Here is a 17,805-nt window from a genome sequence, read left to right as displayed (position 1 = left end):
GAAATAAAGTCAGAATTCTGAGAAAAAAATGCCAGAAATGTGAGATTAAAGTCAGATTTCTGAGATTAAAGTCAAAACTGTGTGATTCAAGTCAGATTTCTGAGAAAAAAATCAGAAATCTGAGATTAAAGTCAGAATTCTGAGAAGAAAAGTCAGAAATGTGAGATTATCGTCAGATTTCTGGGATTAAAGTCAGAAATCTGAGATTAAGGTCAGATTTCTGAGAAGAAAAAGTTCGATTATGAGATAAAAGTCTGAAATCTGAGATTAAAGTCAGATTTCTGAGAAGAAAAAGTCAGATTTCTGAGATTAAAGTCAGAAATCTGAGATTAAAGTCAGATTTCTGATATTAAAGTCAAAAATCTGAGATTAAGGTCAGATTTCTGAGAAGAAAAAGTTCGATTATGAGATTAAAGTCAGAAATCTGAGATTAAAGTCAGATTTCTAAGAAGAAAAAGTCAGATTTCTGAGATTGAAGTCAGAATTCTGAGATTAAAGTCAGATTTCTGAGAAGAAAAGTCAGAAATCTAAGATTAAAGTCAGATTTCTGGGATTAAAGTCAGAAATCTGAGATTAAAGTCAGATTTCTGAGATTAAAGTCAGAAATCTGAGATTATAGTCAGAATTCTGAGAAACAAAATGCCAGAAATGTGAGCTTAAAGTCAGAATTCTGACATTCAAGTCAGAAATGTGAGATTAAAGTCAGATTTCTGAGATTAAAGTCAGAAATCTGAGATTATAGTCAGATTTCTGAAATGAAAAAGTCTGATTTCTGAGATTAAAGTCACAATTCTGAAAAAAATGCTAGAAATCAGAACAAAAGGTCAGAAATCTGAGATTAAAGTCAGAAATCTGAGATAAAAGTCAGATTTCTGAGATTAGAGTCAGAATTCTGAGGAAAAAAAGTCAGAAATCTGAGATTAAAGTCAGAATTCTGAGAAAAAAGTGCCAGAAATCTGAGATTAAAGTGAGATTTCTGAGATTAAAGTCAGAAATCTGAGTTTTAATTCAGACATTCTCTGGAGTCAGATTTTTTTTTTTAATCAGAATTCAGACTTTAATCTCAAAATTCTGACTTTTTTTCTCACACACACAAAAAGATAGCTTTTTATGTAATGTTTCTTTTTTTGAGTGGCCTAATCATTTTGAATGTATTGTACAGTTTCAGTGCATTTTTAAATGTATTTTACAAATGCTGCCTTCATATTTGTAACATTTAAAAACAATAATAATTTAACACATTACCAAATAAAGGAGACACATTGACCTGACACCAAGGGGGACATGGTAACTGCATATACTTTTAATCAGTCTGTCAGTATTATGTATACATTCACTGCTTACTGTCAGTTGAGATGTTTTTATGTTAGGGACCATTTTTTGGTGGCAATGGATGCTGTTTTTACTACATGAATATTGCCCACTTTTTACTCAGAAAATACCGAGTTCCCTGTGTACTTGTTATTGCTAGTGAGGCGGTCTTCCCTCTGGTTGACACATCGATGCATCGCGGCATCGCACAAACGTTTATGGCCTTAACTTAGCTAACGGTCCTGAGCTGTTGGACTCCATTAGGTTTGTCTTCAAGTTCGACGGAAAAGTTGTCCAGTACATCTAAATGCCGAAGGTAAGTTTGGATGAAACTTTTTAAATGGTTTCACAGAGTTGAGCATTCATGGTTCAGGACTTTATGCTGACTTGAAAATAATTTTATACATATTAGCTTAGCTAATTAGCATCGTCTTGGGTGGTACCAGCAGACTAAGGGTTAGTTGCTAACAGGTTGAAAAGACACTTTATTTCGATTTAAAAATTATTAGGGCATTTAGAAACTATTATTCGGCTTAGATAGCTTTTTAAAAACGTTGGCTGGAATATGCCAGTCGATGTAAAGTGTTTTATTATTGCTAACTTTGCTTGCTAGTCTGTTAACATTACCACTTGTAGGTACTATAGAGACAGTTACAAACCGTTGACGACCTGCTAAGCTACATGGCTCGCTAAATTTGGCCTAAGATTCACGTGTGTGAAATAAAGCCCCTTAAATTTCTGTTTAACTTAAGAACTCAAATGATTTTTGACAGATAATTTGTGTTTATTGTGCTGTTGAAAGATTTAGTTATTCGATCAGCTATTAGTTTGCACGAAGTTGTACAGTAGTTATTTAATCATCATTTTTGAATGCCATGAAATGATAATACTAATTTGTGGCTGAGCTGTTGCCTCACAGCTTATTGTCTCCTCAGGGGCAAAGAGAAGGTAAAAATATGAAAGATATGCTGTAAATAACATGCGGTTTGAAAGAAACTAATACCAGAGCCACTAGAGTTGAAAGATTAACAAGCTGTGGTCTGTAAAAATGCTCAGTAAATAACTAAATACTTTCGCAGATTTCCTGATTGTGGCTGTAGTTAGATCACAGTAGATAACGCCTCATCCTCTCTGCCTGTGCTGATCTCTAATTACAGGCTATGTTCCACACTTTCTCTCTTCGCCAACATTCATTTTTAAAAATCTAATTCAGTGAGAGGAAATGATTTAATACTTTAATCACAGGGTTCTTCAGGTTCAGTTTTACTCAGCTTTGTTTCTCGTTACACCCCACTCCTGTTCACAACCACCATTAGACTGACACTAAATATTATGTCCTGAAGGTGTGACTTCTAGCTCCTCCAGTAAAACTGTCTCTGAATTTGTTTATGTGTTCAGTTTTCCCTGTGGCTACTGTGTTGTGTAACTCTGTCAGTTCTGCAGCAGCATGTCCTGAAATGTATATTTGCTGTAGGATTGGATTGGTGTGGTTGAGTGTGTAATGACTGTGAGACAGGCTGGAATAACCTGCCGAGGATGCAGGTACATCCCTTTCTATGAAAATATGGGAGAGATGGCAGCCTTAAATGTAATCCTTGGTTATTCAGTGTTGTCATAGTTTTCTGCAGCTGTTTCAGTGTCTGCACTTTAGATCATTTTGATGTACACATATTAACATTAATCTTTATTCACACATATAAGGGTTTCAGAAACTGTTTTCTATTGAATCCTAAAAGTAGATAATTGTATGAATTGTTTTGTGTGTCATGAAGTATTGACAAGACCAAAATTACAGAGCAGTGCAGTCTTTTACCATCTCTGTGTCAGCTATACTTCAGACTATTTCATGTTGGCATTGTATATAGGCTACAGTAAATAATAGGTAAAATTACAATACACAAAATTTACTACAGGCAAGCAATACTTCCTTGCTTCAGGATATTGTGCTCTGTGTCACTGCAGAAAAAAGTCATGTGAAAATGAATGGCAGGCCTGTGTCTGTAAGTCTGGTCTTCCTTTCAGTGTCAGTGTTTGTCTGTATGTTTCCTACCTAGAATTACAGGTATGTCAGAGAAGTTGTTCCCTTTATTTTTTTTCAAACACTCCCCTAAACCCTCGATTCAAATTAAAAGCAATCAGAAACTAGATAAATTGACTTATATGTCAGCCTTCTAAAGTTTACAAATTTAAAATTAAATTAAAAGTTGGAAATTTATACTTCTAATATGTATGGTCAATGAATTTGTTGTAAATATAGGCAGAAATTTTCATATCTGCCAATACCAGTATTTAGCTTTTAAATACTGGTATTGGTAGACCCCTCTACAGACCTAATGATTTTTTAATTAAAAAAAAAGACATAGCGTAAGTCTTTTGAGAGTAACCTTGACAGCAATAGGGGACAATAAAGATAATTATTTTTATAAAGCGCAATTCTGTAATGTCAGAGCATAGGTGAATTAAACTGCTCTACTTTTATTGGGCATCATCAGAGTAGATTTGAAAGTGAAATCTAAGATTTATGTAAGCGCCAGACATTTAGTATTTAAATAGAATACGGTTCTCTTCAGAAAAATAAAGACACTTTTGACAAACTGATGCAAAAAATACACCATAATATACAAAATAAAGCATTAAAGTCTGAACATTTTCTGTGGTTGGACCCCCAGACCCCCAAACTTAATCTAATTTAACAACTTCCCTTTTGACTTTGTAAATTTACATGTTAGCTTTCATTTCATATCATTAATTTGCAAACAGACACATTTTGTATGATCATGGAACAGGCTTTATTATGAGAATTGTCCGTTCTTTAATTATACAATTATTCAAATTCCTAATGTTGCTTGAAGGAGAGCTACTTCACAATGGACATTAGAAAGGAACCACTACAACTACCTGATAGTAATGTATCAGTGTAGCCATCTGCAATTAATATCACAAAGAATATTCTCTATGTGAAGTGATGTGAGGACCTTTTATGAGTTAAGGTAATAAAGATATTGTTTTGTAGCACACTTATTGCCTGGTTAGGTATTTATGTCTACCTATTGATGATTTGATCAAAGCGTTGCTAGCAAACCCTCAGTACTTTCCTCCGGAGTAATTTGCACTCTGTAAAGGTACAGCAAGAAATGCAGCGTAAACCCCACCTGTCCTGCACGCATTCAGCTGTCACATCTGTTTTTTAACAGCTGCCTTCAGATCTGTGCCTCCTCTAACCCCTCAGCTGTTGAAGTTTCTCAGAGTTTATCCTCTGAATCACAGCCTCACCCTCTGTCACGCAGTCTGATAAGCTCTGAGCCTCACTGCAAACACATACCAACAGCTCAGCAGTTTGCTGTGTCTCTACTTTTTTGCACTGTGTGAAACTGGAGCATGCATGTCGCTCCATAAGAAACCTGAATTTTAAAAATGTTGAAGGTTGGCTGTTAATACCCCAGAGGAGGCAGGATGGGCTGAATGTTAAGCAAAAAACACCTTTAAAATTATTTAAAGCACATTAAAATTTGCCTTGTGTCCTACTTATCAAAGTTCCAGAAATTAGACCCTTAGGCATGTTTTTTAGGTTTGGTTTGGATGATGTTGTAACCCTCCATGAACACTCTGTGACTGTCCCCCTGCAGGATTGTGATCTGTTGGATTGTGAGCTGCACGTCTGGACTTGAATCCCTGGGACACACAGGAGGAGCAGAGACTGTCGTCTTCGTGAGCCTGGTGAGAAAAGGATGTCTATGTGCTGGAGGTCAGCTGGGTCACTTTAATAAGCTTTCTTTGTTTTACCAAAAGCAATTAAATGGATGTAATTGTTTGTGTAGCCAGTAGCCTCACCTGGCCTGCTGGGTGTAAATCAGAGGTTAACTGTTAGTTTTGTCAGAGAGAGGGCCAGCCGTAAACATCAAACAGAGGAAACGACAGGGATAATGAGGAGGACACGCCTGCTCAGACTCTCTGATTGAGCTGCTTCACTCTCACTCTATTCTCCTGCTCGCTGCTGTCTGCCATGCTGTGCCATCATGTTAAGATAAACACAGAACATGTAGTGCTGCTATAATCTCAAAAGCCTGCAAATGTGTTCCAGTATTATGGTATATCCATTAAAGATCAGGAAATACAGATATAGAGATCCTCTGTCACAGCCTAACATGTCCTATAAGCTCACTGCTGAGTTGAGCTGTGAAAAAGTATCAATACGGCAATATATTGCGATACTTTGACATCCGATACAATATCGATACTTCAACTCTCAATATCGATTTTTTTGGTAAAAAATAAAAATTCATATTTTAGCTGAGTTGTTAGTAAAATACCACCTGCTCACACGTTTGTGTGAGCACAAACAGCGAGTTAAAGAAAGGAAATTCCGTTTGCAAGCTCTGTCTTGCTGCCATGAAATATAGTGGGAAGACCACCAATAATTGTGTAATTTACATATACATCATCTCTATATTTTTCTCGGTTTACTGTGTAGAATATCGCAATATATCACAATATCGTGATATCCTGATAACGTGATACTATCGTATCGTGACTAGGGATGCACCGAAATTAAAATTCTTGGCCGAAACTGAAAACCGAAAATTTGGAAACCAAGGCCGAAAACCGAAACACCGAAAGAAATGATTATGCCAATTATAAGTGCCATTGCATTTAAGGCTATGACTGTGTGCTAACCTCACTAAAATCATTTGCAATTGCAAAAATTGACATTAATGCTTCAAAGACTAAATCAATTCCAAAATTATATAAATATTTATAATGCACTTCATTCCAACAATACACAATATATAAAAAATAAATAAATAAATAAAATGTTTAACTTGACCATAATCATGTCTACATTAAATCAGTGGTTCTCAACCTTTTTTCAGTCATGTACCCCCTGTGAAGTATTTTTTCAGCCAAGTACCCCCTAAACAGTACAAAGCTTTTTGGCCAAAAAGAAAGACATCAAAGAGTGCTGTGACAGCCGTCTGATTTATCAAACTTTGTCACTGATAAACACTTTCAAATTACAAACATAAGATCTTTTTTTTTCATACATTTTCAATGTTAAAAATGCATGACTAAAGTCATGGCACATCTTCTCATTTCTAAATGTGGGAATTCAAATTGATGTAGCTATTGAAAACAGTGACTGGAAAGGCTTTAAACCCAGAAGTGTGCAAAGCTCTGCTCGGCTGCAGTTGTCTCTCTGGAACAATTTGGAAATAAAAACATAGAGCTAGAAAGAACTAAAAACCTGTAAATAATGAGCTAATTATAAAAAGACTTCTCTCTTCTCTCACTGAAATCAGGAACTTAGTTATAGATCAGCATTTCTTCACAAAAAATAAATCATAAACTTTTTTATGAATGGAGTGATTTTGAATACAGTGATTGACAGGCATGTGCCAGTGTGGGTCAAACCATTCTGCCATGGGGGAGACTCAGAGGGTTTTAGAGTGATTAAATTTAAGAGCCTACAAAATATTAACTCCAGTTTATAAACTTAAGGTCCTTACACTCTATATGCAGTTTTTTCATCCAAATTATTTACACAAAGTATTTAAATTTAGAACCTGTAGCGAGTCAAAGCAAGCCTCCACACCTGCAACATCATTTCACAGTGCGACATTGCTGCAGATTTTTAAGTAGCACATTTGCACTCATATGGACATGTCGGGCTGCATGTTGCCTGTCTCCCTCTCTACCAGGCTAAAAAAGAGGCAAAAACACAAGTACTGATACAGACAGATATGAGGCGATATCAAACATCAGGTGGTGTTGGAGAGGAGGACGTTTTTGTTCCTCTGTCTGCCTTAAAAATCGGCATCACCACCATGTGTGCTCGTTGGAGCGAAACTCACACAGCTGGAGCTGTTTCTAAACTAACGGGACTTTAGTAAAATATTTACCAACACAGTCTCCTCTGACCTCAGACAAACGACTTATAAATGCTCCAGATCAACCAGCTAAATGGCTCCTCTGGACAGTCTTGAACACAAACAGGTGAGCCAGTCAGTGCGCTGTGGAGAGAGTTAACTCCTCTCACCGCGAGCCTCAGCTGTGCAATATTATAACTCTTATTGATCATATTTGACATAGAATGAATGAAAAGTCAGCCACTCCTCGCACAAACTTGGCTGGCACAGTGAATGACACCGTGAAACAAAACGGCACTGACGTCCTGGCTGTGCGTAAAAGTGCCACGTTACGCATGAAGTGAAGGACAGAGAGGGACAAACCTATTTTTTATCTTTTGCTTCAATAAATATCACTGTTTATCAGAGGACAGAGAAAACACACCGCAGATGTTTGCAGCATGAATGTGATTTTAGAATGTATGTAATATACTTGCAAAAACGTGTCGCTCCTGACGTGCAAAGAAAGGCACCATTTTTCTTAAATAGTCGGCATGTGTTTTAAAATCTCGCCTACCCCCTGGAGTGCCTTCACGTTTGCGTGCCCCTATTTGAGAACCACTGATCCAAGCGCGTGCTGGTCGCGGGTTTTGCTTGCGTCATCACAACGTGGTGTTTCGGCCTTATTGTTTCGGTGATAAAAGTCTTTCGGCCGAAAACCGAAAATGCACTTTTGGGCCATTTTCGGCCAAAAATTTTCGGTGGCCGAATTTTCGGTGCATCCCTAATCGTGACCCAAGTACCGTGATGCATATTGTATCGTGAGGTTCTTGCCAATACTCACCCCTACTGCTGAGGTGTTTAAATAATGCCATCAGAATATGTGCCCATTCCCACTTGCAGCCCCTATATGTGAAGATGCTTGAAAAATGATGAAAAAACAGGCTAATTTGGCAAACGACAGATGCGCCAGCTCACACTGTGCTAATGTTAAAGCACTTTCTGGCCCACAAATAAATCACAGTGCTTGATCAACCTTCCTATTCACCTGATGTAGCACCGTGCAGCTTTTTATTTTTCCTAAGATCAAATCTATGCTCAAACGAATAGGGACAGGGGGTTAGGGAAAAAATCGATACAGCATAGTAATGTGATATTTTGCATGGTAATATATCGTATGCTATATTCTGCCAAGTATCGATTATTTTAATTCAAATTAATTGCTAATATAAACTGAAGTCTGTGATACTGGATGAATAGCATCAGTTGCTTTTCAGTCCTCTTAATGATGCAATGGTCCTTTGTCCAGTGAGGTCGGCAGAGGTGCAGTCATACAACAGGAGAAAGTTATTACAACCAGAATGGCAGCACCAGGGACAGAACATTAGGAATGCAAGTGGGGCATGAACAACATGGGGTTTGCAAGGAGTGCCGCATGGAAATAAAATACTGCGGCAATATGATAAAAATGAAGGCAAGGCTAATGGCTAATGCTAAACATGCTAAAAAATTGAAAAAATTGTATAGATAGCAATTTATTGCAATTTCGTGATAAGATCGTATGGGCCAGTAGTGATTCCCACCCCTACTAACCAAGGTGTTGCCACGTCAGTGAGAGTCAATGACAAGCACTCTTAAATGACTGGCTATAATAAACAGTTTGATAACTGAAAATGGTAAACAGAAATGGGGGGGCATACTGATTAGGGAATATTAAATTCTGATAGCCGATATATATCCCCATTACATTTTTTGCATGATTTTTTTTGGATTAATTAATACATTTGAATACATTTGAATATATTGAATATAGTTCAAACACATGTATAAAGATATACATTGAAGGCAGAGAACATTTTAATATTTTTAAATACTTTTATTGTAAAAAAAAAAAAGAAAAAAAAGGACTGTCAAATTAACAAAATGCTGTGCAAAAATGCAGTAAGTTGAACAGTTATTACAGACTATATTACAGACATCCTTGGTGAAGTACATCCACCTTCTTTTGCCATCTGTACATAAAAAATAACAAACAATAAGACATAAATATGAGTTGGTAAAAAATAAAATAAACTATTACAAATATTTCAGATATTACCGTAGGTCTTTTCTTATGTTTACATGAATCTGGCTTGTACTCTCCCTGGCCACTTCATTAGACTAAACTTATTACTTTTTAAATGTTGACTGTCAGAAGGCTGGTAATTCTCCTGTATGCCTCTTATTGAGGTGGTAGTGGGTGTTGATGTAAGGAGCGTTATATTGAGGAGTCTGTGATATTTGGCCAACCCCAACAAACATGCACCAGAGGGTCAAAATATTCGTTAATATTAGTACTAAATGTTAGTATTCCACGTACAACAACAGCAACACTCACTATAATCTCAGTAATAAACATAAAGAAGAATGAATCTTCTCACTTATAGTGCCAACTAGGGCTGGGCAATTAATCGAATTTTAGATTAAATCGCAATATGTCCTACTGCAGTTTTCAAATTGCAAAAGGTGCATTATTACTTTGACCTAAAAAATGTGTTAAAATACCAGTCTGTACCAGTGAGTCTGTGTCAGAAGTTAAGAAAAAACAACTGCCGTTCTGAGACAACTTTCAGAAGATGATCCACTGCACTACTTTGATTTGTGGAGGACTCAATGTGGGGGTTCAGATGGGGAGTATATTGATGGAAGCAAATTCACAATTTACTTTGATTTGATCAAGATTCCTCTCTTTGCCTCTCTTTGTAGCACTGCTGAAGTCTTGAGAGAGCACAGCACAGCACATGTACACACAGTCTGAGAATGAGAGAGTGAGAGAGACAGACAGACAGACAGGGACTGTCTATGGCAGTTAGCTCTGTCATACATGCAAATGAGACAGGAGTACTTGGCAGGGCAGATTGCACAAAGTTTGCATCGATTCAGCCTTTGTGTGTGGTATGTGGATTGTCTTTTTCTCTCATTTGCACAGGTTTAGTGGGTGCAAAAGCAGCACAGTCCTTTACTGGATCTAGTGTGTTTTATAAATATTGTCAGTGTTATTGTTATGTCACTGGTGCAGTTCACTTTTCACCAACATGACAACAAAGAAGATGGCTTTACAGATAACTCTATTCCCTCTTTATATTTGTTACACAGCATGTACATTTTGATAATCTTGAGTAGTACTCTGTCCCTTATTCTAAGAGAAATGTTTCTGCCCAGTTGAGAGGTCAGTGTCTTTCTTTGGAAACCGTAGTGCCGGCCTCAGATCAGCCAGCCAAGAATGAATCTATTCTGTGAGAGCTTAGCTGCAGGCCATGCTGGCTGCTGATTGGCTGCCTGCAAATTGCTTTGCGAGGTGGAAAACCTGCGCACATTCTTCTGTGATGAGCTGCTCAGCCGGCCTGTTGCTCTGAGCACACGGCAGTAACTTTCCATCAGAGCAGAGAGATGTGGTGTTTATAGATGTGTTGTCATCCTCAGCTCATACACTAATTATACAGAACGAGACACAAACAGGCCCACCAGGGCAGGCTGTGCTGCATAATCACCACTCTGCTGTCAGCCAGTGGGAGCCTGAGACTCGCTGCATGTGACTGCTTGCTGGACGTCCCGTACTCCCTGCACACTGTGGTTAAATGCACACAAAAGATTTCAGATACAGCTTTGTTTGTTTACACATGTCCAACACAATGCTGTTACGTAAGAAACACAACTGAAGTGAGGCGTACAGGAGCTAGATGGAACATCTCTAAAATACAAAGCATGAAAAGATTAACATGGCATTTGATAAAGTTTGTCAAATGAGATTTAGCTGTTTGATACTGCACTAGCTAACTACTTATCAGACTTTAAAGTCCCACCACCTTAGAATTCACTTCATTTTTATATTACAGGGTTTCAATTAAAATTCAGCAAGCTCCAGCTCAAGGAATTTTCCTCCAGTAAATATCTGGAAGATTATTGTTAAACTTGTGATATGATTAAGTACATTTTTTTAGTAAGTAGTAGTTATAAATGTATGTAATTCAACAATTGACTTTCAAATCAAATACAGAAAGTTTAATTCAGTAGTTTCCCTATAGTGTTTTGACCAGATAGGCTGTTTCACATATCGTTGATATGATAATTTATAGGTATGAATAATTATTGTGCATCCCAAGCCAAAACCATCTGGGAGAAGAGGAGAAACATCTTTTCCATTAAGAAAACGATTCTTTTCTCTTTTAATAATAAAACCTTGTAACCTGACATGTCAGATGGATTTCTTTCACATATCCATCTGAGAAACCTCCCACAGACACCTCGCATGACTTTTAGGGAAAGGGCAAAGCCCTTGAAGAAAAAACTCGGAGTTTGATTGGATGAACGTTGTGTGTGTCACATATTCACAGGCCAATCCTAGCAACAAAGCACGTGATGCTGTAGCCCCAATCCGAGGTGCGCTGCTACCGAGGACTAAACTTCATAGAAAGCTGCATAACGCAAACTATGGCGACTGTAGACATGTCAGTATACGACTTTTGTTGTTTTTGAAAAGAAAACAACTCACTGCTGTTCTTTGTTCTTCTTTTAACTAAGAAATGCTGCTTGCTTATGTCATGACTCTGTTGCGCCTGAAATTACTGCCCCTCAATGCTGATTGGTCCTGTCACTTTCCAACCGGGCCCAAACTGTTCAGACGGTAGCTTTGCAAGATGGATTTGCCAGTGAGAAACACGGAAACTGGCAAATCCATCTGCTTTGCAAGGTTAACAACCTTATGCATTTCTGGTAAAAACTACCGCTGTTGTTACATCAGAGCCAACCACTTCACCAGCAGATATTGTATACTGGCTTAAAATACAACTAATCCCCTCCCGTTACTATCGCAAACTCATGCCAAAGGCAGTCGGGAGAAGAGCAAAACCATCTTGTTCAACAAGACAAGCTTTCAGTGTGGTTCTTTGCTCTTCATGTGATAAAAAATGTAGTCCGGTTCCGATAAATCTGCTGCTGTACTATCACTACTCCAATAGTTGCACCAGTGGCAGCCATTGCTCCAACCTTGCAGTACAATTCACCCTCAGTTGTAGGTACTACAGTGTCCTCCTCACAGTTAATAGTGTTTATGATGAACTTTAAAATACAGAAATTCTGAAATTACTATTATAAAGAGAAAAGAAAAGCTGCACAATAAATTATAACTAAAATGAAAGCATCAAAAGTTTTAACAGAAAAAGTCTCATAGAAATTATGGGTGTAATGTCACGCATATTCATACTGTACGGATCCAGTACATACATCTCGGTATGGTACAGACGAACGAACACCATCCCACACCATCACACTGTCCTGTCAGCCACAGGAAATGATAGCACTAGCCTGAATATTCCCAGCTAAAAGTTTTCTGTGTGGGAACACTTTCTTTTCCATAGAAATTTAACAGTGGACAAAGATGAGGGAAGGGGGGGTGCGTACATTATTCAGCATCACTGGCGGCACATCCATCAGATCAGTTAAAGCATTTGAAATGGCTTTCAAATTCAAAATTTGCATCTATATATTTTTTTTAATATATAAAAAGGTGAAGTAGGCCTGAGAGCCTGAACTGTTGTGCTGCAATTTAGACACTGTGTACAAGGGAATTTTCCAAGTTCTAAATTAAGATAAGTAAATTCTCTGTTTGTTTGCTAATAATTACTTCAAAAATGAGGTACATACTGAACCAAAAATTTTTCAGGTCTGTTAGCATCCCCGGTAGAAAGTCACAGAGGGTCCAGACTCCAGAGTTGGATTGCAGTCTACCATTTGATGATGACTGTCTGTCAGATGGCTGCAGTACAGCGTATGCAGTGCAGGATGCTTCCATGCTGAATTACTGCTGCTCATATGGTCAGGATGTAACAGACTGAAGTTGCAGTCATGGTATTAACTTTCTTTTCTCCCTCAGCCACAGTTATAATGCAGATGCACAATGCAGATTACATGACTGCATTTCTAACTAAGCTTAAGAAGTAGCCTGAGAGCATAAGAAATCACCCACATTAATGTGGGTAGGTCTGTAGAATACATTAAATTGGTTGTCATGAAAAAAACATCTGATAGCTATGCAATTTAATTCTTAAAGATGCGCTAAACAATTTCCTTAAACATTTTTGCTGCACAGGAGGAGATCAGGGATAACTAGAACCCTGTTCTTGTGGTTCTATGCTGATTCTTGTTTCTTGTTTTTTTTAAAGCATAAAACTCAAAAAAATGAACTAACAAGGTCCTACAACAGACACAGCCTATGATGAAGTGCTGGATTTAAACTTTAAGTCTCTCATAAACACATTGGGTCTCACTGGACAATATATGTTCCTAAGATTTTTCTTAAACTTGTTCTTAATAGGTTCCTAAGAGAAACCTTCATCTGATAGATGCTGTGTTCTTAAACTGCTGACTTGAGTCTGTATATATAAAATGTGTATGTGGTTGGATTTTATGAGTTTAAATTCAGCTGACCCATTTCACCCTCCTGCCCTCGACCTTTTCTCTACATATTCAGCAGTGGTTTAAAAGGGGGCTGGTTTTTGGCCATTGAAGCTGCAGTCAGGTTGAAGTGTCGGATTCAGGGAAACCCTCCAGGGAAGCCTGGCAGACTCCTCAAAGGTTTGGATTTAAGGCAGACTCCACAGAGGCCCCTTCAAGGCCAGGCCTCAGACCCAGACTGATGCTGTTTTTAAATGTCCAGCCCACCACAACAGAACAGCAGGACAAAATCTGCACTCACAGCAAGAAAGGAGAGAAGGCAGGGAGTCCATTTAATGCAGACAGGGAGTTTAAAAAGCTTTGGAGGTACAAATAAAGAGATGTTGGCTAAGCTTAAAACATGTCCAAAACAGAACTGACATGTCAAAGGACTTCTACAAATCCTATTTTTTTTTTTTTTACTTTACTGCAGTTGTCGTCTAAGTCATGTTGTTGCCTTCCATGCAGAAGTATAGCTGTACCCAAATTGTTCCAGGTTGCAAAATATGTCTTACTGATTAATCAAGTAACATTACATTACTCATACACAGTAAGGTAGGCTGAAATGGAGGAGCTCAAGCTACTTTTTGACTGGCTGACAGAGGTCAAAATACATTCCTTGTTTTTTGGGACATTTCAGTATGTGGTATTAATTGCTGAGAGAGGTGCAGTGTCATATTTTCCAACATATGCAGCCCTTAATTGATGCGCAGTCCCAGTTGGATCCAGAATGTGTTGGTGCAGAAAACTGCAATACACAGAGGAAACATCAAGTCCCACTGCTGCAATACACAGCAGAGTATGTGCACGTCAGTTCACTCACAGTCTCAAGCAATGTAATAGGCTTTTACACAGTCAGCAGAATTTTACATCTGCACAGGTTCTTTGTGTAACATGTGAAACATAAACCAGGAGCCTTCGTGAAATTGAAGGAATAAATTGTCAGCAGTATTAAAATTTAGTGTTAAGGGTGCCAGGTCAAGCATACAGCAGCACATAAGAGTATTAAACAAAATGTGCCTCTTATCCTGAACTTATTAGCCCACAGAAACAAATGTGTCCATTATGATTTGCAGTTTAACTGTAGGATCTGTTCTTTCTTATTACTACCTCTGACCAAGTTGCAGGGTGGGTAAAGTTATACTTTTGTAGAAGAATGACTCACGTCAGTTGTAGATAATAAAAATGCTTGAGCCTGTGAGACTCTTGTAGAACAAATTTCCAGGCTTGTTAACAGCTTGTCATTTTTTTTGTTTCACACTCACTCTGCAGCCAACAGTCATTAATCATCAGTCCTGCCAGCACTGGCCCGAACCTTTAGAGCTGTGAGTGTGATGGAGGAGTTACACCTCCTCCTCAGTATTCAGTCGAGGCTCTCTATGTTCATTTGGCTGAATCCACGCATTCCAGTCACGGTACAACACAGAAATTATGGTGACATCAAGCTCAGAGTCAGAGACGAGCATTTAAAGCTCCCTGCCAACATCACGCCTTCCTGACCCATCTTTGTGAAGACTTGGGAATGACTAATGCTACTCTCAGCCAATTCATTCATTCATTTATCTTTTGATTCATTCACAAGATAGTGAAGCTAGCAGTTGGTCTGAGAGTTAAAATGACTTGATGTAGACATGTAAAGTTGTCTGTACATATTTTCTATAATGTGGGTCATGGTATAACTGCAGCTCTTCCACACATTTTTGAGCAGCCAGGTGAGCTTCAAGCTAGTTTTGTGCTTCTAAAGTGGCATCATGCAGACATGGGTGTCATGTAAACATGAAGAACAGAAGATAATGTGCATAGCTAAAACCCATTTTTAACATTATGTAATTAATCACACTGGTATGGATTTCACAATGTTGAAACGTAGAATTATTCGTTTTTTTTCTTCTATAATATGCATTAGTCATCAGTTTCAGGTGTCTTCAAAAGTCTACGAAACAAAGCAAGATAAAAAGTTAATGAAATGTTCAAAGTTCTTTGTAACGTGTCTAGTTCTGTGTTTGTTTACAGGTCAGTTTGATGTCAGGTATCAGAAGTAGACTGTAAAAGTCTAACCTTAAAGGCTCATCTACGTGTAAAGGTAAGGGTCATCAATAACTGACTATCATTATTATTCTAGAACAGTTAGGCTGTGGCAGAGTCTTTCATAAGTGTTTATTTGAAGCATCCTACTGCCATTATATCAAGCAACATTATTTTGTATCACTTTTATGCTTAAAAATAATCAAATCCGAAATAATTAAATAATCATGGTATCATTCAACAGTTATTTGCCATTATATAAGCCTCGATAAACTCACTGCAATTATTTGGAATACTTTTCATTATTCTTCCATCAAGTATCAGTTTACAAAACAAATAGCATTAAAGGTATACAGAAAAAAAACATTGTAGCTTTCATGTGTGGGGAAAAAAATCAGAATTTCGACCTGTATGTTTTATAATGTGACTTTTCTTTGGTTATTTGCAGGAAACATTGTAGGTTGGGTTAAATTGATTAATTTTAAAACCCTGGTCCTCTTTTAAAATGCTTTAGATTTTTTATTAAAGTACATCAATGAAAAATTTCTCGTTTCTGCCTAGAATTGCAGTCCTTAGAGCAAATTTATTGGTGAAAAATACTTATATTCCTATCTAAGTGCTGGGAAGCTTTGACACTGTAGGAACTAGGGCTGGGTGATATATCGAGTATACTCGATGTATCCCGGCTTTTGCCCCCCCACGATGTATAAAGTTACTATATCCTGAATATCCGAGAAGTGCATTTCTCGCTGGAGCTTCGCTTCTCCCATTGTCCCTGAACACATCTCTCACAGCAGAGAGCTCACTCTCTCTTGTGCGCCCATCCTGAAAACTCCTCTGCACATGTGCATCAGCAGCGAGAAGCAAGGAAAGAGGAAGGTAAACAGAGCAGCTTGGTTAGTTAGTGGGGAGTTAGCTGACTTTTGAGACAGCTAGTAACAACGCTGGATCTGCACGTTGAGCAGTCGTACAACTTTGAAAAGGAAGAGGTCGAACTCAAGCGGTAATCGTTAAAATATGCCGCAAGATCTCTCAGAGACAATGGCAACAGTAACACAACATGTCACTAAAGACATGAGCCCAGTGTTATTGAAAAGACACTTAACCCAGAACACGAGATTTGGCTGGGCGTCAGCATTTTGCTGAAAACTCCCTGCCAGAGTCGTACAGGTCAGACAGAAGATGGCCCAGCAGCGGTCAAATGTGATCCACTTCTCCACAACAACAGAGACTTATCTCAGCCTACAGTTCAAAACACCGACAATGAGAGGTTAAAATGTCCCTGCGTCCAGACAAGCTTTTTCCACCATGATCACACAGGAGAGTTTCTTGAATAAGGTCCAGAGACACTCTCATGTTATGAACTTGTCAGGAACTGGTCCAGCTTTTATCAGCACAGATAATGGACTTATATAATCACAGCTGTGAGCCTGAATGGAGGACTAGACTGCAGGATTTTGGTCATTTACTGCATGCATAATTGCTGAGTTCTGTGTAGGTTTGCTTCACTCTTTATGAGGAAGATAATCATTTTATAGTCAGCAATAGTAAACATAACATAGAAAACATTTCAGGATTTTCCATGCACTGTAAAAGACAGAGTATTTCATGATTTATGTATTTTTGATTTATTAGTAAAAGATTGAATGAAGTCCTTTTCAAAATAAAACTGCTAAATATGACTTTAAATTGATTTTTACTTTATGCAAACAATTTTATTAAAAATCCAATAGAACAGTCTATTTTAATCACCAAACTAGTGTAATTTGGGGCCAAATTAAATACAGCTGCTGAGAGGCCATTTTAGAATATTGCGATATATATATCATGTATCGGGTTATAGCAAAAATATATCGGGATGTCAATTTTAGGCCATATCACCCAGCCCTAGTTGGAACATCATGAAAATTTGATTCAGGTTTGTAAAAATCATGGCTGATTCTGAGAAGCAAGTACTTGCAAAATTGCTCTCTTTTTTTCATCTTGCCTTCTCATTTGTAATGTGTTGCTCTTTAACAACTTCATGACTTTTTTATAACTTCTATGGCCAGTAGAGGATTTTCAATGTGACCTAGCCTCATACGAGTGTCAGAAATGGCATCGCACAGCATCAGCAGCATCACACAGCATTGTGCAGCGTTGCACACTCACTGTT

The 17,805-nt window shown here is 37.9% G+C and overlaps 1 protein-coding gene across 1 annotated transcript in view; it reads left to right on the top strand.

The window, feature by feature from the left end:
- The first annotated feature begins 801 nt into the window (after positions 1–801).
- The window catches only part of plekhg4 (pleckstrin homology domain containing, family G (with RhoGef domain) member 4), a 124,914-nt gene continuing 107,910 nt past the window's right edge, over positions 802–17,805 (top strand). The window contains exons 1-3 of the mRNA XM_041790051.1: positions 802–823; positions 1,576–1,627; positions 4,938–5,028. Coding sequence (XP_041645985.1) covers positions 802–823; positions 1,576–1,627; positions 4,938–5,028 — 165 coding nt within the window. The remainder of the gene's footprint in view (positions 824–1,575; positions 1,628–4,937; positions 5,029–17,805) is intronic.

The sequence above is a fragment of the Cheilinus undulatus genome, linkage group 1, assembly GCF_018320785.1.
Source record: "Cheilinus undulatus linkage group 1, ASM1832078v1, whole genome shotgun sequence".
Taxonomy (NCBI): Eukaryota; Metazoa; Chordata; class Actinopteri; order Labriformes; family Labridae; genus Cheilinus; species Cheilinus undulatus.
The sequence above is the reverse complement of the archived record's forward strand: the minus strand, read 5'-3'. Positions and strand labels throughout refer to the sequence as shown.